The sequence below is a fragment of the Balaenoptera ricei genome, chromosome 1 (genome assembly GCF_028023285.1).
Source record: "Balaenoptera ricei isolate mBalRic1 chromosome 1, mBalRic1.hap2, whole genome shotgun sequence".
Classification (NCBI taxonomy): domain Eukaryota; kingdom Metazoa; phylum Chordata; class Mammalia; order Artiodactyla; family Balaenopteridae; genus Balaenoptera; species Balaenoptera ricei.
The window spans coordinates 42,919,939-42,943,994 of NC_082639.1; the positions used below are offsets into that span (position 1 = coordinate 42,919,939).

Consider the following 24,056-nt stretch of genomic DNA (forward strand, 5'->3'; position numbering starts at 1 on the left):
GCCAATATGCACACAAAAAGATCAAAATCACTAATCATTAGGGAAATGCAAATCAAATTAATGAGCTGCCACTTCACACCCATTAAAACAGCTATTATCAAAAAACCAGAAAGTAGTTAGTGTTGGCAAGGATGTAAAGAACTTGGAACCCTTGTGCACTATTGATGGGAATGTAAAATAGTAAGGCATGGAAAACAGTACAGTGGCTTCTCAAAAAATTAAAAATAGAATTACCATATGATCTAGCAATTCTTGGTATATACCCAAAAGAACTAAAACCAGGGACTTGAATAGGTATTTGTACACTCATGAATGGGAGCATTATTCACAATAGTCAAAATGTGGAAGCAACCCAAGTGTCTATTGATGGATGAATAGACAAACAAAACGTGGTATATTCATACAATAGAATATTATTCAGTCTTAAAAATGAAGGAAATTCTGGTACATGCTACAACATGGATGAAACTTGAGGAAATTATGCCAACTGAAATAAGCCCAATACACAAAAAGACAAATACTATATGATTCCACTTATGTGAGGTACCTAGAGTAGTCAAATTCATAAACACAGTAAGTAAATGGTGGTTGCCAGGGCCTGGTGGGAAGGGGAAATGGGGAGTTCTTGTTTAACTGGTACAGAGTTTCAGTTTTAGAAGATGAAAAAAGTTCTGGAGATAGATGAATGTAATGGTTGCACAACAATGTGAAGGTACTTAATACCACTAATTGTATACTTAAAAATGGTTAAAATGGTAAATTTTATGTCATGTATATTTTACCACAATGTTAAAAAACCCACTTATCAGAAAAAATAAACAATGTGTCCCTCCCCCTACAAAGATTCTCATCCACTGAGCTCCTTTCACACGCTCTGTGAGGACGGTAATTGATTCACCCATTCATTAAGTAATACTATGTACCCAGGTATGGTTTAAAGTTCTTGGGATACATCAGTGAAGAAAAAGTTAAGGTCCTGTGGACCTCAAAATCTAGTGGGATGGGGCTTCCCTGGTGGCGCAGTGGTTGAGAATCTGCCTGCCAATGCAGGGGACACGGGTTCGAGCCCCGGTCTGGGAAGATCCCACATGCCGCGGAGCAACTAGGCCCGTGAGCCACAGCTACTGAGCCTGCACGTCTGGAGCTTGTGCTCCGCAACAAGAGAGGCCGCGATAGTGAGAGGCCCACGCACCACGATGAAGAGTGGCCCCCACTTGCCGCAACTGGAGAAAGCCCTCGCACAGACGCGAAGACCCAACACAGCCATAAATATAAAAATAAATAAATACAATTAAAAAAAAAATCTAGTGGGAGGAGGAGGAGGAGACAGATAAGAGAAAAACAAAGTAATTTATATAGTATGCTGGAAAGTAATAAGCCAAAATAAAATAAGAAAGAGTAGGGAACAATACGGTGGGAGTGCTGGGCTAGATGAGAAGGTGACATTTTGGCAAAGATTCGTTAGAGGTTATGGAGATCATCATGTGGTTATATGAAGAAAAATCATCCTAGGAATGGGGAACAGCTAAGAGCAAAGGGCCTAAGGTTCACGAGCCTGTTTTTTGAGCAATGGTAAGAAGGTCAGTGTGGCTGGAGCAGAGCGAGTAAAGGGAATAACGATGAGATATTATTAGAAAGGTTTAGGCCATTGTAAGGTTTTTACTGTACATAATTTGAAGGTAGAACCTGATAGGAAGTCAAGAAGACTTCCTGATACATTAGAGACAGAGTAAGAGGAAAAAAAGAACCAAGGATGATTCTAAGTTTTTAGGTCTTAGCAGTGTTAAAGATGAAATTACCATTAATTAAGATGGGGAAAGGTTCAAGAGAAGCAGGTTTGGGGAGGAAGATTAGGTGTCTGGTGTTAGACATGTTGTGTTAGATATATCTATGAGCTATTTGAGTGGAGATATGGATAGGTAGTTGGATATATGAGTCTAGAGTTCAGGGGGAAAATGTGGCTAGAGTTAAAAATCAGCATATAGAGAGTATGTAAAACCATGAAACCAGATGAGATCCCCAAGGAGTAGAGACAGAGAAGAAAAGAAGTCCACAGCCTGACACCTGGAGCAACACAACATAAAGAAGTTGGGGAAAAGAGGAAGAATCAGCAAAGGAGACAGAAGGAATGACCAAAGAGGCTGGTGGAAAACCAGAGACAACATCTGAATGTGAGTCAATCTGTTACTACTTCTTTAACCTTGTGAACTGGCTTCATCTCTCCATTTCTTGATTTTCCTTGTCTGTACAATAAACATAATACCAGTTTTCTCAGGTAGTTGCTGTGAGAATTAAACGAGACCACATACAGGAAAATGGTTAGCACATGGAGTGCCGGAACTAAGTAAGTGCTCAATAAATGGTATCTATTACTATGATGATAAACAACAAACCTTAGCCCCCTTCCAGGCTATTATAGTCCTTTCCTCTACCATTTTACAGGAAACGAGCTAGGAACTGGAACTGAAAGATGAGACCAACAAAGGCAATAGAAACCTACAGTGAGATGGCAATCTACCATTTCAGCCTTAACCTATTCCTCTCTCTATAAATAAGCTTTATCATAATGTCTGTTTTTCTTTGAACATTCCCTATATGTCCCACCTCCATTCCTTGCTCATGTTACTCTCTTTGTTTTCTTTACTGTTCTCCATATCTATTTATGTAGCCCATTCTTTCACGGCAAACCACAAAGGCCACCTTCTGCTCTGAAAACATTCATGATTTGCCCTAAATGGAGGCAATCTCCCTTTCCTTTAAATTTTTGCAGCTTTAATGAATTCTCATGGCACTTACCATTCCTTCCTGTGGGCAATCAAGAGTTAATTAAAATGTATTAACCTCTCATTTTATTCTCTTAGCTTACCCTTTCTAATCATATAACATCCCTAGCAATATATTAATTCATCATTTCAATAATGAGAATCTAAAAGAGCACACGTATTTTAAAAAGATATAATTTAACTACTTTTATTACAATAAGCCTTTTAGAAATCTTATTTGCTGTCATTCTAAATTTTGGTTTAAATCAAAACCCAGCATTACATTAAATCTTATTTTCTACATATCTGCTTTTTTACATTCCTTCTTCTAGCTGCTCCTGTTGGAGGTTAATTTTCAAGCTGAAAACAAATAATTCATACTGTTAAATCTCATCTTGTTACAATTTGCACAAGAAATCCAAATTGTGAAGGAATTTCTACTTATCTTTCTTTACACTCATAATCCTCAATTTGTCACAATCAGCAAATTTCTGTACTGAATAACTCACTCTATTTTCATCTGGAAAAATAAGTCATTATTTTTGAAGTATTTACATGTTTGAGTCTATTTCCCCCTAATTCCCTGCTCTCCTACCCAACAGCTGGTCTGTTTTATTTCCAAATGAATAGTGAGAAATAAACAGTTACTTAGTTGAAAAAGCTTTTAGACTCTTTCAGATTTAGGTTTGAATCTTGGCTTTAACTGGTTCAAATCTAGTAAACTGTAAATCTTGATCAAGTTACTTAATGTTCTGGTCTTCAGTTTCCTGATTTTTAAAGTGGGAATATTATTTAAAAGGTTATTAAAAGGATAAATGGATAGGAGACCTTCAAGATGGCGTAGACATCACCTTCCTCCCCACGAATACATCAGAAATACATCTACATGTGGAACAACTCCTACAGAGCACCTACTGAACGCTGGCAGAAGACTTCAGACTTCCCAAAAGGCAAGAAACTCCCCACATACCTGGGTAGGGCAAAAGAAAGAAGAAAAAACACAGACAAAAGAATAGGGACAGGACCTGCACCTCTGGGAAGGAGCTGTGAAGGAGGAAAAGTTTCCACACACTAGGAAGCCCCTTCGTGGGCAGAGACTGCGGGTGGCGGAGGGGGAAGCTTCGGAGCCACAGAGGAGAGCGCAGCAACAGGGGTGCGGAGGGCAAAGTGGAGAGATTCCCACACAGAGGATCAGTGCCGACCAGCATTCACCAGCCTGAGAGGCTTGTCTGCTCACCCGCCGGGGTGGGTGGGGGCTGGGAGCTGAGGCTCGGACTTTGGGGGTCAGATCCCAGGGAGAGGACTGGGGTTGGCTGCGTGAACACGCCTGAAGTGGGCTAGTGGGCAACAGCTAGTCGGGAGGGAGTCCAAGAAAAAGTCTGGACCTGCCTAAGAGGCAAGAGACCATTGTTGTGGGGTGCGCGAGGAGAGGGGATTCAGAGCACCACCTAAACGAACTCCAGAGATGGGCGCGAGCTGCGGCTATCAGCACGGACCCCAGAGACGGACATGAGATGCTAAGGCTGCTGCTGTAGCCACCAAGAAGCCTGTGTGCAAGCCCAGGTCACTATCCACACCTCCCCTCCCGGGAGCCTGTGCAGCCCGCCACTGCCAGGGTCCCATGATCCAGGGACAACTTCCCCGGGAGAACGCACAGCGTGCCTCAGGCTGTTGCAATGTCACTCCAGCCTCTGCCTCCGCAGGCTCGCCCTGCATTCCGTACCCCTCCCTCCCCCCGGTCTGAGTGAGCCAGAGCCCCCTAATCAGCTGCTACTTTAACCCTGTCCTGTTTGAGCAAAGAACAGACGCCCTCAGGTGACCTACACGCAGAGGCAGGGCTAAATCCAAAGCTGAACCCCAGGAGCTGTGTGAACAAAGAGAGAAAGGGAAATTTCTCCCAGCAGCCTCAGGAGCAGCAGATTAAATCTCCACAGTCAACTTGATGTACCCTGCATCTCTGGAATACCTGAATAGACAACGAATCATCCCAAAATTGAGGCAGTGGACTTTGGGAGCAACTGTAGACTTGGGGTTTGCTTTCTGCATCTAATGTGTTTTTGGTTTTATATTTATCTTAGTTTAGTATTTAGAGTTTATTATCATTGGTAGATTTGTTTATTGATTTGGTTGCTCTCTTCCTTTATTTTTTTTATCTATATAGATATATATATATTTTTCCTTTTTCTCTTTTTGTGTGTATGTGTATGCTTCTTTGTGTGATTTTGTTTGTATAGATTTGCTTTTACGATTTGTCCTAGGGTTCTGTCTGATTTCTGTTTGTTTTTTTAGTATAGTTTTTAGCGCTGGTTATCATTGGTGGATTTGTTTTCTGGTTTGGTTGCTCTCTTCCTTCTTTTTTTAAATTACTTTTTAATTTTTTTATTATTAATAATTTTTTAACTTTAATAACTTTATTTTTCTTTTTTTTGTTCTTTTTTTCCTCCATTTTCTTCTGAGCCATGTAGCTGACAGGATCTTGGTGCTCCAGCTGGGTGTCAGACCTGTACCTCTGAGGTGGGAGAGCCGAGTTCAAGACACTGGTCCACCAGAGACCTCCTGGCTCCACGTAATATCAAATGGCAAAAGCTCTCCCAGAAATCTACATCTCAACGCTAAGACCCAACTCCACTCAACAACCAGCAAGCTACAGTGCTGGACACCACATGCCAGACAACTAGCAAGACAGGAACGCAACCCCACCCACTAACAGAGAGGCTGCCTAATAAGTTCACAGACACCCCAAAACACATCACTGGATGCAGTTCTGCCCACCAAAAAGACAAGATCCAGCCTCATCCACCAGAATACAGGCACCAGTCGCCCCCACCAGGAAGCCAACACAACCCACTGAAACAACCTTAGCCACTGAAGCAGACACCGAAAACAATGGGAACTACGAACCTGTAGCCTATGAAAAGGAGACCCCAAACACAGTAAGTTAAGCAAAATGAGAAGACAGAGAAACACACAGCAGATGAAGGAGCAAGGTAAAAACCCACCAGACCAAACAAATGAAGAGCAAATAGGCAGTCTACCTGAAAAAGAATTCAGAGTAATGATAGTAAAGAGAATCCAAAATGTTGGACACAGAATGGAGAAAATACAAGAAACGTTTAATAAGGACCTAGAAGAACTAAACAGCAAACAAACAATGATGAACCACAAAATAAAAGAAATTAAAAATTCTCTAGAAGGAATCAATAGCAGAATAACTGAGGCAGAAGAACGGAGAAGTGACCTGTAAGATAAAATAGTGGAAGTAACTACCGTAGAGCCGAATAAAGAAAAAAGAATGAAAAGAATTGAGGACAGTCTCAGAGACTTCTGGGACAACATTAAATGCACCAACATTCGAATTATAGGGGTCCCAGAAGAAGAAGAGAAAAAGAAAGGGACTGAGAAAATATTGGAAGACATTATAGTTGAAAACTTCCCTAATATGGGAAAGGCAATAGTCAATCGAGTTCAGGAAGTGCAGAGAGTCCCACACAGTATAAATCCAGGAGAAATATGCCAAGACACATATTAATCAAACTATCAAAAATTAAATACAAAGAAAAAATATTAAAAGCAGCAAGGGAAAAACAACAAATAATATACAAGGGAATCCCCATAAGGTTAACAGCTGATCTTTCAGCAGAAACTCTGCAAGCCAGAAGGGAGTGGCTGGACATATTTAAAGTGATGAAAGGGAAAAAGCTACCACCAAGATTACTCTACCCAGCAAGGATCTCATTCAGATTCGACAGAGAAATTAAAACCTTTACAGACAAGCAAAAGCTAAGAGAATTCAGAACCACCAAACCAGCTTTACAACAAATGCTAAAGGAACTTCTCTAGGCAGGAAACACAAGAGAAGGAAAAGACCTACAATAACAAACCCAAACCAATTAAGAAAATGGTAATAGGAACATACATATCGATCATTACCTTAAATGTAAATGGATTAAATGGTCCAACAAAGGGACACAGACTGGCTGAATGGATACAAAAACAAGACCCGTATATATGCTGTCTACAAGAGACCCACTTCAGACCTAGGGACACATACAGACTGAAAGTGAGGGGATGGAAAAAGACATCTCATGCAAATGGAAATCACAAGAAAGCTGGAGTAGCAATTCTCATATCAGACAAAATAAGACTTCAAATAAAGACTACTAAAAGAGACAAAGAAGGACACTACATAATGACCAAGGGATCAATCCAAGAAGAAGATATAACAATTGTAAATATCTATGCACCCAACATAGGAGCACCACAATACATAAGGCAAATACTAACAGCCATAAAAGGGGAAATCGACAGTAACACAATCATAGTAGGGGACTTTTAACACTCCACTTTCACCAATGGACAGATCATCCAATATGAAAATAAATAAGGAAACACAAGCTTTAAATGATACATTAAACAAGATGGACTTAATTGATATTTATAGGACATTCCATCCAAAAACAACAGAATACACTTTCTTCTCAAGTGCTGATGGAACATACTCCAGGATAGATCATATCTTGGGTCACAAATCAAGCCTTGGTAAATTTAAGAAAATTGAAATCGTATCAAGTATCTTTTCTGACCACAACGCTATGAGAGTAGATATCAATTACAGGAAAAAAATCTGTAAAAAATACAAACACATGGAGGCTAAACAATACATTACTACATAACCAAGAGATCACTGAAGAAATCAAAGAGGAAAACAAAAAGTACCGCCAAACAAATGACAATGAAAACACGACGACCCAAAACCTACGGATGAAGCAAAAGCATTTCTAAGAGGGAGGTTTATAGCAGTACAATCCTACCTCAGGAAACAAGAAACATCTCAAATAAACAACCTAACCTTACACCTAAAGCAATTAGAGAAAGAAGAACACAAAAACCCCTAAGTTATCAGAAGGAAAGAAATCATAAAGATCAGATCAGAAATAAATGAAGGGCTTCCCTGGTGGTGCAGTGGTTGAGAATCTGCCTGCCAATGCAGGGGACACGGGTTCGAGCCCTGGTCTGGGAAGATCCCACATGCCGTGGAGCGACTAGGCCCATGAGCCACAATTGCTGAGCCTGCGCGTCTGGAGCCTGTGCTCCCCAACAAGAGAGGCCGTGATAGTGAGAGGCCCGCGCACCGCGATGAAGAGTGGACCCCACTTGCCGCAACTAGAGGAAGCCCTCGCACAGAAACGAAGACCCAACACAACCATAAATTAATTAATTAATTAATTTTTAAAAAAAAGAATAAAGAGACTTTATAAAAAAAAAAAAAAGAAAGAAATGAAAAAGAAATGAAGGAAACAATAGCAAAGATCAATAAAACTAAAAGCGGGTTCTTTGAGAAGATAAACGAAATTGATAAACCATTAGCCAGACTCATCAAGAATAAAAGGGAGAAGACTCAAATCAATAGAATTAGAAATGAAAAAGGAGGAATAACAACTGACACTGCAGAAATACAAAGGATCATGAGAGATCACTACAAGCAACTCTATGCCAATAAAATGGACAACCTGGAAGAAATGGACAAATTCTTAGAAATGCACAACCTTCCGAGACTGAACCAGGAAGAAACAGAAAATATAAACAGACCAATCACAAGCACTGAAATTGAGACTGTGATTAAAAATCTTCCAACAAACAAAAGCCCAGTACCAGATGGCTTCACAGGCGAATTCTATCAAACATTTAGAGAAGAGGTAACACCTATCCTTCTCAAACTCTTCCAAAATATAGAAGAGGGAGGAACACTCCCAAACTCATTCTATGAGGCCACCATCACCGTGATACCAAAACCAGACAAAGATGTCACAAAGAAAGAAACATCACTGATGACCACAGATGCAAAAATCCTCAACAAAATACTAGCAAACAGAATCCAGCAACACATTAAAAAGATCATACAACATGATCAAGTGGGGTTTATCACAGGAATGCAAGGATTGTTCAGTATATGCAAATCAATCAATGTGATAAACCATATTAACAAACTGAAGGAGAAATACCATATGATCATCTCAATACATGCAGAAAAAGCTTTTGACAAAATTCAACACCCATTTATGATAAAAACCCTCCAGAAAGTAGGCATAGAGGGAACTTACCTCAACATAGTAAAGGCCATATATGAGAAACCCACAGACAACATCATTCTCAATGGTGAAAAACTGAAACCATTTCCTCTAAGATCAGGAACAAGACAAGGTTGTCCACTCTCACCACTATTATTCAACATAGTTTTGGGAGTTTTAGCCACGGCAATCAGAGAAGAAAAAGAAATAAAAGGATTCCAAATCAGAAAAGAAGAAGTAAAGCTGTCAGTGTTTGCAGATGACATGATACTATACATAGAGAATCCTAAATATGCTACCAGAAAACTACTAGAGCTAATCACTGAATGCGGTAAAGTAACAGGATACAAAATTAACGCACAGAAATCTCTTGCATTCCTGTACACTAATGATGAAAAATCTGAAAGAGAAACTAAGGAAACACTCCCATTTACCACTGCAACAAAAGAATAAAATACCTAGGAATAAACCTACCTAAGGAGACAAAAGACCTGTATGCAGAAAACTATAAGACACTGATGAAAGAAATTAAAGATGATACAAACAGATGGAGAGAGAATACCATGTTCTTGGATTGGAAGAATCAACATTGTGAAAATAACTATATTACCCAAAGCAATCTAGAGATTCAGTGCAATCCCTATCAAACTACCAATGGCATTTTTCACAGAACTAGAACAAAAAAGTTCACAATTTGTATGGAAAAACAAAAGACCCCGAATAACCAAAGCAATCTTGAGAAAGAAAAACAGAGCTGGAGGAATCAGGCTCCCAGACTTCAGACTATACTATAAAGCTACAGTAATCAAGACAGTATGGTACTGGCACAAAAACAGAAATATAGATCAATGGAACAGGATAGAAAGCCCAGAGATAAACCCATGCACATATGGTCACCTTATTTTTGATAAAGGAGGCAAGAATATACAATGGAGAAAAGACAGCCTCTTTGGTAAGTGGTGCTGGGAAAACTGGACAGCTACATGTAAAAGAATGAAATTAGAACACTCCCTAACACCATACACAAAAATAAACTCAAAATGGATTGAAGACCTAAATGTAAGGCCAGACACTATAAAACTCTTAAAGGAAAACATAGGAAGAATACTCTTTGACATAAATCACAGCAAGATCTTTTTTGACCCACCTCCTAGAGAAATGGAAATAAAAAGAAATATAAACAAATGGGACCTAATGAAACTTAAAAGCTTTTGTACAGCAAAGGAAACCATAAACAAGATGAAAAAACAACCCTCAGAATGGGAGAAAATGTTTGCAAACAAATCAACGGACAAGGATTAATCTTCAAAATATACAAGCAGCTCATGCAGCTCAATATCAAAAGAACAAACAACCCAATCCAAAAATGGGCAGAAGACCTAAATAGACATTTCTCCAAAGAAGATATACAGATCGCCAGCAAACACATGAAAGGATGCTCAACATCAGTAATCATTAGAGAAATGCAAATCAAAATTGCAATGAGGTATCACCTCACACCAGTCAGAATGGCCATCATCAAAAAATCTACAAACAATAAATGCTGGAGAGGGTGTGGAGAAAAGGGCACTGTCTTGCACTGTTGGTGGGAATGTAAATTGATACAGCCACTATGGAGAACAGTATGGAGGTTCCTTAAAAAACTAAAAATAGAACTACCATACAACCCAGCAATCCCACTACTGGGCATATACCCTGAGAAAACCATAATTCAAAAACAGTCATGTACCACAATATTCATTGCAGCCCTGTTTACAATAGCCAGGACATGGAAGCAACCTAAGTGTCCATTGACAGATGAATGGATAAAGAAGGTGTGGCACATATATACAATGGAATATTACGCAGCCATGAAAAGATATGAAATTGAGTTATTTGTAGTGAGGTGGATGGACCTAGAGTCTGTCATACAGAGTAAAGTAAGTCAGAAAGAGAAAGACAAATACCATATGCTAACACATATATATGGAATCTAGAAAAAAAAAAAGGTCCTGAAAAACATAGGGGGAGGACAGGAATAAAGATACAGATGTAGAGAATGGACTTGAGGACACGGGGAGGGGGAAGGGTAAGTTGGGACAAAGTGAGAGAAGTAGAACTGACATATATACACTACCAAATGTAAAATAGCTAGCTAGTGGGAAGCAGCCACATAGCACAGGGAGATCAGCTCAGTGCTTTGCGGCCACCTAGAGGGGTGGGATAGGGAGGATGGGAGGGAGACACAAGAGGGAGGAGTTATGGGGATATATGTATATGTATAGCTGCTTCACTTTGTAATACAGCAGAAACTAACACACTATTGTAAAGCAATTATAGTCCAATAAAGATGTTAATAAATAAATAAATAAATATACAAGCTTAAAAAAAAATGAAAAAAAAGGATAAATGGAAAATTAGATTCCATAAATAAAGCATGAAAACTGGGTACCAGAATAACATTTAGTTCTTCTCTGTCTTATTAACAGGACCTATGTACTATTTGTAAAGCTAATATCAGTACCTATGGGAAGCCACTAATTTTTAAATATAGGTCAAGATCCATAAGAATTAATGCTGAGTTTGAAACTGCCAAGCAACGCTGCCTTTTATAAAGCAAAAAGGGTTTTTATTGGTTTTACTGACACTGGCTAGAGTACATATTAAGCTGTTTAATAAGAACAATAAAAGATAATGAATGATAAGTAGAAAGTGATACAAAAACACCATTCTTATTATTGGTAGAATGCAACAGGATATAGCTATGCGATCATTTTAATGCCATAAATAAGTAAACAGGATGAATATATTTGGACACGAAAAGAAAGATGCTTAAAGAGAGGGTGGTGGTTACTGTTGAAAGAGACTGATAAATTATCTCCTTACCCAAATCGCTGGCTGCAACCACAGCCGTCCCACCAGGAGCAAAAGGATCATTGTGCTCTAATGTTTCCACCTAAACAAATTACACAAGTCATGACTCAGAGAGGTGACATTTCAGAGCTGAGACCTCACTGCCACACCAAAGAAAATATTCTTTACAAACTCTAAATCAATTAGGAGCAAATGCTTACCCCTACTGATTTGTAAACTTATTAAACTGAAATGATACATATCATTTTCTAATCTTTTACTGTGAAACATAACATACATTCAGAAAAACGTATGGAACATTATGTACAGTTTAATAAATAAGTATCAAGTGAACACCTATGCAATCACCTCCCAGGAAACTGCTAACATCTCAAAAGTCTTCATGTGCCCCGCTCCAATCACAATCCCATCCCTAATAATACAGAGACTTCTCATATGCCCTTTACTCAGCTTCCTCTAATGTTAATGTGTGAGAGAGAAAGAGAAGGGGAGGCAGAGAAAGAGAATTTGAGCGAGGGAGAGTGCTTTCTGCTAAAAAAATTCAGCTGCTTTCAATAATAAGCCATGTAAAAATCTGGATCAAATGGCAAGGGTGAGAGGCTACAAAGAGTGAGGACTTCACCAGAAGCCAGAGATTCTAACTACTGAACTGTCTTCCTACTTTACTTTGTTTTTAAATCATAGTCAAACAAAATGTATATTTAAGAAGATAACCGAACTAACTTTCTGGCATCAGGCTCTTTTTAAGAGGCCAGCCAAAAGCCTTGGCATACAGTTAGATAAAAGGGGCATGAAAAGAGTTTTGGAATATTTATCTCCTACTCTGACTCATGACTAGCAATGTCATCTGTATTACAGGATCCATTTCTAATTATCAAGAAATTGGGCATTAACAATTAAATGTCAAAGGATATTGGAGAGCTCTAGTAAAACATGTATTTGAAAAGAGAGAAGCAATGCTAACTGGGACTTAGAGTATATTCTCTTTTTATAAAAGAGGACCCATTAAAACAAAACTACTAGCAGAAAGAAGTAAATGCTAGTGATGTTTTCAGAACTGAAAATGATAGTACTTATTTTAACTGATGCTTACCTTAACTTACATTTTTATAAAATGAACACACTACCTTATACTCTATCTGCTGAATGAATAAATAGCAATCAAGGGGGAAAAATATCAAGTTGGTCTGTATAGCAAAGTAACTCTCCATGGTTCCTAACAGTTAAAATGCCAGTGTGAGAGACAGTCACAGACACGATAACTAAAGTCACCAACTATTACTGCTTCTTCTCTAAACTTTGAGAGAAGGAAAAACTAACAGCCCTGATTTTTAACAATAGCTTGCAGATTTTGTGTACCATCACAGAGAGAAATAGAAAAAGTATGCTTACCTGTGCGTCAGGTTTTATTTCTATTCCTTTATCATACACTGTGCAACCAACCTAAAAGGCCACTGGGACAGCAAGGGGAACAGGATGGACTGTGCAGCCCATGAGGGAATAAGTGGCCACAAAACTCTTTATGTTATGTTCAGTTTGATAATTAGGCAATTTAGTACACAAAAGTAATTTTCATGACTAAAATACAGATGGTATAATTTTATAGAATTAATGTTCCAAAATCCTCCTACAAAGTCACCTAATTTATCACTGAAATTCTCTCTTCTGCATCAGCCATCCACTCTCTCATTTCACAGTATGACTTAGCACGTACACAGTAGCTACCATACACTAGCTAGAATAGTAGGAAATGGCACTTGTTTCTTTGGTTTGGTTTTTAAAATTATGTCCCTCTGAGAACAGAGACCATCCTTGAAGGAATAGGAAAGATTTGTGGGGAGAGATTCATGTCTGGAGGCATTAACAGAGGCCCGTTTGAAAAGAAGGAAGATGACAAAAAACAGGGGTTTGTAGCTACGAAGAAATGAGTTTAAATTTTAGACTATAGTGGTGAAGACCTTAGATTTTGGTCAGGTAGACCACGGTCTGAATTTAGTTGTATCACTTACTAACTTACACTTAACCTCTCATTTATTGATCTTTATCTTTAAAATGAGGACGAAACATGAGCCTCATAGGATTACTGTGATGCTTGAATGAGGTAACACATGAAAAGAATTTAGCACCATGCCTGGAGCATAGAAGAGATTAGATAAAAGTAACTATTGTTATATTGCCACCAAACACTAAATTTGGTGTTTAGTTTAGTTTTGAATGGAGAAATTAAGAGCTGTCAGCAAGGGCATTTTTGCTTTCAAAATCTGGGGAGAAAAGGGAAAAAGGAAGTAGAATGAATGGTAGAAAAGTTTCACCAGGGAAGAGGAACAAAAGAAACTTGTTTATTTTTAAATGAGGAAGAGCTGCTTTGGCTTTCTTGCTCTTTAAACGATAAGAGTGGATAATGAGAGGCTAAAATAAGGTGAGAGGAAAAGAATTCAGGTTGCAGCCAATTTGAAAAAAATTTGGCAAATGGGCCCACACTGCAAACTAAGTGTTGTAGGAAAACAGAGTATCCAGTAGCCTGTGGAAACCACAAATATTTAGTTACAGAGGCATTTGCTTAGTTTTACATCAGTGGAAAAAACCAGTTGCTGGCCAAGTAGCTGAATACAGTACTGAATACTGTATTAGAATACAATAAGGAAGTAATTCAAGAACACCAAAGTCTATTATCTTTAAAAGAATCAATTACTCTTTTAAGGAAGTTTTCTTAATCTAAGAGTATTAAAAGACAACATTTTTGCTTCACATGCCTGTCAATCAACTGTTCCTTTCTAGGTCTGGTTTACTTACAGATGTGAAATATCCTGCCTCAAAAAATAAGTCTTCAAATAAAAACTTTAAAACAAACCAAACAAACACGAAAAAAAGCAATTAAAAAGCCCTCCAAAACCATTCATAATTATTGAAATTGGGTGATAGATACATGGAAGTTAAAATATTTCATTATGTTACTCTATTTTGCATGTGTTTAAATATCCATAACATAAAGATTTTGTTTTCAAAGCCTCCAGATGATAAAGCACTTAGTTGTCTGAACTTAGTTAATTTTTCTGAGTCCCGGTGTCCTTATTATTAAAATAGGGACACCAACACCTACTTTGCAAGATTGATGTGAAGATTAGAAATTATGACTGTGAAGCACACAGAAGTACCGGGATCATAGTTCATGGTTATTAAATAGTAATCGTTGTTCTATGTATATGTTATCAAGAGAGTCTGACATTTAGTGGGAATTTATACTTCTTTACAAGAATAACACTCCAGATATGTCTATAAAATAACAGAAATGATTTTTTTTTTTAAAAATCAATGCTGTTCCTTTTAAATTGATTTCATTATTTCAATAATGCATACCAAACATTTTTAAAAAGCTTTACTGAACACTGGCTTATGGATTTTTAATCATTTATTTTTAATATCTCCAATGGGATAAAATTTGATCCTTTGAAGGGTGGACTTGATATTTGGATGACATGAGTTATTCTAGTCAATTCCAATGGGTGATCAAGGTGTGAAGTACCAGTCTGAACCAAAAATGAGATGGGTTCAATGAGACTGAAATTTTTATATGGTCCATCAGAAGTAATCTACAAGAGGATTCTTTCATCACTGTGTATTTCAAGAAACTCATTTGCAGACAGAATCCAAAAGATCCACTGTATACCCATTCTCTTAAAGATAAAATATACTTGGCCAATTAGTTCTTCACTTGTAACGTATATGCCTGATATTGCCATGTGGAAGGAATAGGATTTACCAGGAAGGTGTCTGATTCTCATTCCCAGGAGTTAGTGGCAGTTTGGCAAGTAATTTTCTTGTCTAGAGTACTGAATTATTTATATCCTTCGGATTTGAAAGATGACTCAAATAGTGTATGACTTTATAGGTAAATTGTTTTTATCATTTTTTTTCTACATTTGTCTCTTTCCCTACTTCTTCTCTGACCATTAAACCGAAGTTAACATATATTTATTGACCACTTAACCACAGTACAGGCAGGGCATGTGTGCTAAATGTTTTATAAGATATAGTTCCTACCCTCAAGGATTTACTATCTAGCAATGATTAATGGTGTGTTATTTCACTAGTTTTCTGCTCAATAAACTGTCTGCTCTTAAAAAAGAAAAAAAGAAACTCTTTCAGAACATCTGTTATCCATTTAACATTTTTTAACCCTCCTACTTACCGACGTATTACTGCTATTGCTGGCTGCACTGAAAGGGTCAGTACTTGAAGTGGCAAAAGGATCAGTAGAAGATTGCTTGAAGAAACAGTCAGATGCAAATGGATCTGAACCTTTGAAAGGATCACCTCCAAATGGATCTAAGAAAATACAACACAAATATGAGAGATTACAAAATTATTACTCTAAATTTCCTGTCACCAAAGGCAGGACAACTGACTTAATTAAAAGGCATTTTGAACTCCTGTAGAATCTAAGTTAGGTACTTTATATTTTGACTACTTATTTGGTCAGAAAAAAGTATAGGCAGTTGCATCTAGTTAAATAGCTTTAATTAACATTCTTTCCTACTTGTTCATCATTCATTCAAAGCAAATCAGTAATTCCAACACTTACTACACAAATGTTGCCTACATGCTAGGATTAAATAATTCCTCTAAACGGGCGATTTTAATTTTGGGGGTGGGGACAGAATCACAGTTTCCTTTGTGGCTTTGATAAAAGACAGAGTCTTTCACCTAATAAACTTATTTTTTAATTAGCATATAATATCAAGTGATCCCATTTTGAGACCCTTATTCTATGCTATCATAACTAAAGAAACAACAAAAACTTCTAAATGTATTTCTCCCTCTGAGCTCAAGGGTAACAGCCAATAGTTTGGAACAGGTTTGGGAAGCATAACTAAATGGTACACAAGATTTGCTTTATTCTAATGCAAAAATCCCAGAGAAAGAATATCTTAAAAAGCTTAACACTTAGTAATTCTTTAAGATCTTTACTCTTCCCCCATTCATTCAAATAGGCTTTAATCTTAGGAAAACAAAAGTTCTAAACCCTGTAGTAATGTAGATCATTTTGTTTATCTAATCCTTGGCTAATAAGGAGAAATCAGTGTAAATACTATTAAAAGCATCAAAGTACAAGCACTAATATCTTTTTTTATAAAGTACAGCTAACAGTTTATTAAGCAAATTCACAAGTATCTACCACTTTTTCTCTGAAAATGCCAGGCACATACAACATCTTAGTGAGGGCTTGGGTCAATTTTAAAACTGAATAAAAAGGAAGTCCATTTCCTATAACTACCCAACTGTGAGATCTCATTCCTAAATATAACATAAGATTATAATTAAGTAGAATCAAATTAAAGCTAAGAAGGACCTCAATAATATACTAACCAATTTTCCCAAAAGGATCATCCTTGAAAGGATCATCTGTGATAAAATAAATAAGCAGAAATCAAAATCACAATATTCACTGTTGTGGCACCATTACTTAAAGGGTAACTTTAAAACAAAAGCAAAGTTTCTTAAAGCAAAGTCTGTTTCATTAACTCTACCTCAAAGTAGATAAAACAATGAATGCCATCCACCTTTAGGAAATATTTTTAAAAAGTAATAAGTAAGGGCAGAACATCAGTACACCTCATAAAAGAGGCAAATCTGAATCAGAGCCAACTATACTTACCTCTTGACCACAAGGTCAGATTACAGATGGAGGGGAAAAGACAGGCATGACAGCAAGAATTTTACTAATAAAATCTCTACTTTTCAATGGATTACTAGATAGGTATTACCATCAACACTTTAGAAACAAAGACACTAAGTTTCACTGAGGTAAAAAAAAAAAAAAAAAAGTGCTTATAGAATTGAAGAGTCTAGAAATAAATCCTTATACATTTATTGTCATTTGATTTTTGACAAGAGTTCCAAGACAACTCAACTGGGTTAGAGAATTGTCTTTTCAACAAATGGTGCTGGGACACTGAATATCCACATGCAAAAGAATAAAGTTGGACCCCTATCTCACACCATATACAAAATTAACTCAAAATGGATCAAATAAGCTAAAACTATAAAGCTCTTAGCAGAAAAAGTAAACCTTCATGACTTTGGACCTTAGATATGAAATCAAAAGCACGAGTGAAAAAAAATTTTTAAATAGGTAAGTTAGATTTCATCAAAATTAAGACAACACTGAACACAAGAAAATAGTTGCAAAGCATATGCTTGATAAGGGATTTATATTCAGAATATGTAAAGAACTCTTACAAATCAACAATAAAAAGACAAACAACCCAATTTAAAAAAGGGCAAATGATCTGAATAAATGTTTCTCCAAAGAAGATCTATGGATGGCCAATAACCACACAGAAAGATGTTCAACAATGTTAGTCATTAAGGAAATACAAATCAAACCCAAATAAGATACCATTTCACACTCACTACGATGGCTATAATCAAAAGGATAGACAGTGACAAGTGTTGGCAAAGACATGGAGAAACTGCAACCCACATACAATACTGGTGGGAATGCATAATGGTACAGACACTTTGGAAATCAGTTTGGCAGTTCCTCAAATGATTAAATAGAGTACTATGATCTGATATATACCCCGGAGAAATGTAAACATATATCCACATAAAAACTTGTATATAAATGTTCAAAATAGCATTATTCAAAAGAGCCAAAATAGTGGAAACAACCCAAATGTCCATCAACCAATGAATAAGTAAAACGTGGTATATCCATCCAATGTAATAATATTCATCGATAAAAAGAAATGAAATATTGAAACACACTACAACATGAGTTGTAGGCTAAATGAAAGAAGCCAGACATAAACATGTATTAATGTAGTTCCATAAGTATGCACATCTACAGAGACAGAAAGTAGATTAGTGGTTGCCTAGAGCTGGGGGATAGGGGAATGGGAAGTGACTTATAATGGGTATGGAGTTGCTCTATGGGGTGATAAAAAATGTTCCAAAATTAGATTTTAGTGAGGATTATACAACTCTGTGAATGTACTCAAACAATTTAATTGTATACTTTAAATGTTCAATTTATATATCTTTTAACACTTTATCAATAAAGAAGTTTTTTTAAAAAGAGTTCTAATTTCCAGGCTCATTTCTGTCATGACTCTAAACAAATTATTCCATTTATGTACCTCAGTTTCCCATCTTTAAAACTGATAAAAACTGACCTATCAGTTTCGCAAGGTGAGTCTGGAAATAAGTAAAAAGCAAGAAGAACTTTGACACAAATGGTATTTAACGTAGTTTACAATGACATCAGACATTTTAATTTATTAAACTCATATTTCTTCAATAAGACTGTAGGCACCTTAAGGGCAGTGATCAGGCTACTAACTACTACAATTTCCACTCTTTTAAAAGCATGGTGTTGGCACTTTTGGTAAATAATTGCCGGTTGACTTAAGAGTGCCCAATCTCCTTTCTTTCTTTGGGCTCCTATTCTGAAGAAGAAACATACTCTTAATTAGGGGTCCCTGAGACATAAGCAAAGGCTTAGTTCCAGGACTTAGTTGCCTGAAGGGGACAAATACTAAAATCTGACTATATAAAACCTCACTCTCCCTTCTACTTTTGTTATAACGAGTAGGCTCTCAAAACTAAAGCCCAAATTCCTATACAGCTTATGTATTAAAACCCTTTTTGGTAAATCTATAATATAAATATAAGAGTACTTACTGCCAACAAAAGGATCAGTCTGGAAAAAATCCAAGTTTGAATCTGCAACTGGATTTGTCAGTGAACTTGATTCTACATTAAATGGATCTTCCTAAAAATAATTTTAAATTAAAAAAAAAGTTTTAGAAACCAAAGTTTTAAAAGGTAACATTTAAAAATAAAATAACATGTTTGAAAAATCAACTGATGGTAACATAACAAATATTTTTGTGGTCATAAAGTCCACTTAACACATTTTTCTCTTTCCTTAGCCTAAAATAGTGTACAGCCCATCTTGAGAAGACAGTGATAAAAACATTTACTTATAAAATTATTTTTACCTCTTTTGAACGTCTGTCACTATTAAATTCAGGACAAACTTTCTCCTTAACAGCTGTAGTCACCACTTCGTTTTCATCAGTCACACCAGAAGGCGGTATTTCAGGACTACTTCTTGCCTACAAAATATTAATTCTTCATAGACTTACAATGTATTTTCTACTTGGCAGGCGAAATGGACAAAGAATAGTCAAATATTACTAAAAAATTTTAAAAGACAAGCAGAACATATTCAGTGAATGACTTCTCCCATAATCTTTCTTAAGAAAATGGTATTACCAAGCATCAAAGCCACTCAAGGCCAGAAAACTTCAGGTCTTTCTTAACTACTTCCCTTTGGTCATCCCCCAGCTATATTCCAAGTCTTGCTGAGTCTACCTCCTATCTCTTTCTTAAATCCTTCCTTTCTTCTCCATCTTCACTGTCACTATCATTCATTTACAGTATCATCATTTCTGGTCTGTGTTACTGTGGTAATAACCTTCCAACTGCCTTCTGCCTCCAATATGTGTCCTTCCCATCTGCCTTCTTATGGTAGCCAAAGCAATAGATATAAAATGTGAATCTGATCATGACTCTCTGGTTAAAAGTCCTTCAATGGCTTCCTATTGTTTTCTGGATCTAAATTTCTGATCTAAGAAGTGCAAAGGGCAATCTCCATTTCATACCACCCTATGTCTTTGAAGGATAACCTAGTAATCTGCATTTTGTGCTTAAAAAAATATTGTATAATATATCCAAGACTGCACTGTCTAAATAATATTAAGTCTGTTAATTTTACATCCTTAATATCTCTCAAATTTGTATTCTTCTCATCATCATCCCTCCTGTTACTGGTTAAGTCTAGGTTAAAACAATTCTCACACAGACCATTCCAACAGTCTCCTACCATATGGCTATGTGTCCAGTCCTACTCTTCAATCTATTATACACTTTTTTTTTTTTTTTTTTGGCTGCAACACACGGCTTACAGGATCTTAGTTCCCTGACCTGGACTTGAACCTGGGCCACGGCAGTGAAAGCGCCGAGTCCTAACCACTGGACCAACAGGGAATTCCCTATCCACATTTTTTAAAAGGTAAACTCAATCCTGTCACTTCTTGCTTAAAAATTCTTCAATAGCTACTCACTGTAGTAAGATGAATTCCCCAATGCTTCAAGATGAATCCAAATTTCTTACTCTCTGGTCCTTTCTGACCTAAAAGTGGTCATTTTTATCTAGGTACACATCATAATCACCCATGGAATTTGTTTTTAAAATATATGTACCTGGCTCCAACCCAGAAACTCTAGTTCAACAAGTCTGAAGTGGGGCACAGACATCTCTATCTTGATAAAAAGTACCAGAGGTAATGCAGGTAACCCCCTAGGAGAGAGCCTCATCTCCTACCAATACATTCCCCACCATCACAAAATATCCTCCAAAAACTTCTCATGATCCTGTGCAGCATGTTTTCTCCCATTTCATACCTATGCTAATGCTGTTTCCTCTGCCAGGAATGTACCACCTTCTCTGTTGCTTAACCCCTTTTCTCACTTCAATGGCCACTTGTAAAGCTTCCCTATGACATCTTCTCTGAGCCTCCTCCAAGCTGTCCTACCTGAATATCCTATGCTTACTTTATCACAGCCTTTTAACACAGTGTTACATGACTAGACTGTGTGCAGCTTGAAGACAGGGTTAAAGGTCTTTTGTCTCTGTAGCTCTCATACATAACAGCAGCACTCTTGCATTAGTTGGTGTTCTCCAAAAAAACCAGTAAATAAATGTCCTCAATGTTATGAAATAAAGAATTACTTTCAGCTTTGGGCAAGAGTACTTAAAAACTATTTTTAAAAGTTACTATCTACAGAACTACTATTCTGAAAACATGCTCTATAACAATAGATCAGTTAAAATTATATTTTTACACTAGTTAAAACTGTTACAACCCATTCTCCGCCTCTCAACTGTCTCAGATAAGGCAAGGCCACATATTTACATTAGGTATGATGTCAACAAAACTTCGATCTGAATCAATTTTTTTTTCTGAAGTTGATTATGAAATTTAAGGAACTATTAGACTCACTGGAGACTCCTGGTGTATGGACTCAGACTCTAGGTTGCTCTGGCCTTCAGTGTGCTCATTAAGATTGGCTGTTTCACTGCTGCTGGTGCTGAGACTGCAATAATCTGTAGCGCCATTCACAAGAATGCTGTGTGGACTACTGCAACAACTTAATTGATTATTATGGTTTTCCAGCTCTTTCATTTCCATCAGTTTCATTTGCATCTGTCAACACAACGCAGAAATACAAAATAGAATTTATTAATAGAAAGACATGTAATGTAAAAATAATTATATGCTTAGACTTGGTCAAGGATAAATTTGCTTCCATTAAGGAATGCAGCATGACTTAGTAATCCATCCCAGCAAGTTCTCCTCTTGAAATTCCAATATATATGGATTTGCTTTTTGTACATCTTCTGACGCTCTAAGAATTTTAATTCAAATATCTGCAAATTGGCAGTCTTTTAGAATATAATTAGAAAAAAGGTCAGGGTACTAGGAAAAAGATAGCACAGTGGCAGAGCAAGAGAAGATTTTGTGATGAAGCTTTAGGAGAGATAAAGGAAGTTGAGGGAGAGTACACAAGACTTTGGAGCCATCCATACTCCTATTGGGAAGAAGAGAAGTGAAGACAAAGGTGAAATAAGCTAGTGTCCTATCCTCTGGCATTACTTATTAATGGGCTAGAGCCCTAGGAAGTAGTCTCTAAATCTAAGGTATGCCAAACAGGTTAAATAAAGGATGTTTTTTTTACCTCAGTACCCAAGTGACTTTATACACCTGGGACAACAGTGGGACAAAAAGTGGTATGCAATAAATTGTAATATATATAAAAAGAAAAATGTGGGGCACCAGAGGAAGGAAAAAATGCTTATTTATACCAACATCTACAATAAAAGCAAATTTACATATACCTCAAAGAAACTGAGATAGCAGAATCGAAAAATGTTTCTAGTGAAAAGGAATAATAAATGGAATTTTACTGAATAGCACCCATTTTCACAAAAAAATATATATTTTAATTATATTGGAGTCCTCTTTATTAGCATGTTGTATTTTTTGTTTTTAGCAAATATAAAAATTACCTATTGACATTTTGTAAATCAAGGCTCTGTTAACTAATCTTATTCCCCTAACATTCCCCATAAGGTTTTTAAGTTGCTCAATTTGGAATCTGTAATTTACCAAAGGTCTTTTCAGGGTCATAACCTGGGAAAAGAACATCTGGACTGGGAGACAGATGTAAATCTAGCTCTATCACCTTCTAGTTAGGTGATCTTAGTCAAAGTAACCTCTCCAAGCCTCCATTTCTTAATCCATAAAGGTAGTAAGAACTATCTCCATAGATGACTGTTAAGTGTAGCAAAAGATAGATTTGAAAGAACTCTGTAAAATGTAAAGGCCTATGTAAAAGATGGACAATGTGTGTAAAAGTGCCTGGCACACTGCATTTGTCACTATTATAGCAATTAAATTTTCCTGTTCCTTTTCCACTAATTCACTCTATTTTTAAAAAGTTAAAGACTTGAGCCTGAGGGTAGAGACCACAATTTTTGTTATCAACTTTGTATCTCCAACATCTAGCACAATGATGCATACTGTAAGTGCTTAATATACATTCACTGAAAAACACAACTGTTATGCTTATAAATTTAAACAGTGGGCATCAGTAAGCATATATGTACATATCTACCAAACTGCATTGTATTTAGGATTTAAACTAACAATCCAAAAATACTACACATTTATTAATACACAGCATAGGCCTTGTATATTCCTAGTGTTACAGAGCAGTGGCTTATAAACTTACTTTTACTTTAATCCATAGAAAGAAATAGATTCCTTGACCCAGTAAATATATACGTTTGAACATGTCTCTCTGTGTGTATTTATATACATAAACACACATATATAGATGCATACATCATATATATAATTATACACACACACACGCACATACAGTGGTAAAACAAGTTCCACGAAGTAATACTTACCCTTACTGCGTGTAATGCATGCTGATATTCCCTGGTCTCCCTTATTTCATTTAAAAAATTTATCATGACCATTAAATCAATTTTAATGCCCACTACTACCTTGCAGTTTAAAATTTAAAACATTAATACTAAATAATACCCATCATACAGATGAAACAGTAGGATTAAATACTTGCCTATCAGAAAGTTCTATTTAGGACAGTTTGTTCCTTATAGTTATTTCTGAGACAATCAACAGAATCATGAACACAACTAGGCTTTCCTGTGTCTGGTTCTCCCATGCACCTGTCACTAAGCCTTACTCTCTACGTAAACTTAGAGGAT

General features: G+C 36.7%; 1 protein-coding gene across 3 annotated transcripts in view; it reads right to left on the reverse strand.

Annotated features, from left to right (window-relative positions):
• EPS15 (epidermal growth factor receptor pathway substrate 15) overlaps positions 1 to 24,056 on the reverse strand; it is a 164,774-nt gene that overhangs the window by 25,946 nt on the left and 114,772 nt on the right. For all 3 annotated transcript variants that reach the window (XM_059922320.1, XM_059922319.1, XM_059922321.1), the window contains exons 16-21: positions 21,757 to 21,960; positions 19,690 to 19,806; positions 19,370 to 19,460; positions 17,051 to 17,086; positions 15,873 to 16,009; positions 11,696 to 11,765 (exon numbers count right to left, since the gene is read on the reverse strand). In XM_059922320.1, the coding sequence (XP_059778303.1) occupies positions 11,696 to 11,765; positions 15,873 to 16,009; positions 17,051 to 17,086; positions 19,370 to 19,460; positions 19,690 to 19,806; positions 21,757 to 21,960 (655 nt within the window). The remainder of the gene's footprint in view (positions 1 to 11,695; positions 11,766 to 15,872; positions 16,010 to 17,050; positions 17,087 to 19,369; positions 19,461 to 19,689; positions 19,807 to 21,756; positions 21,961 to 24,056) is intronic.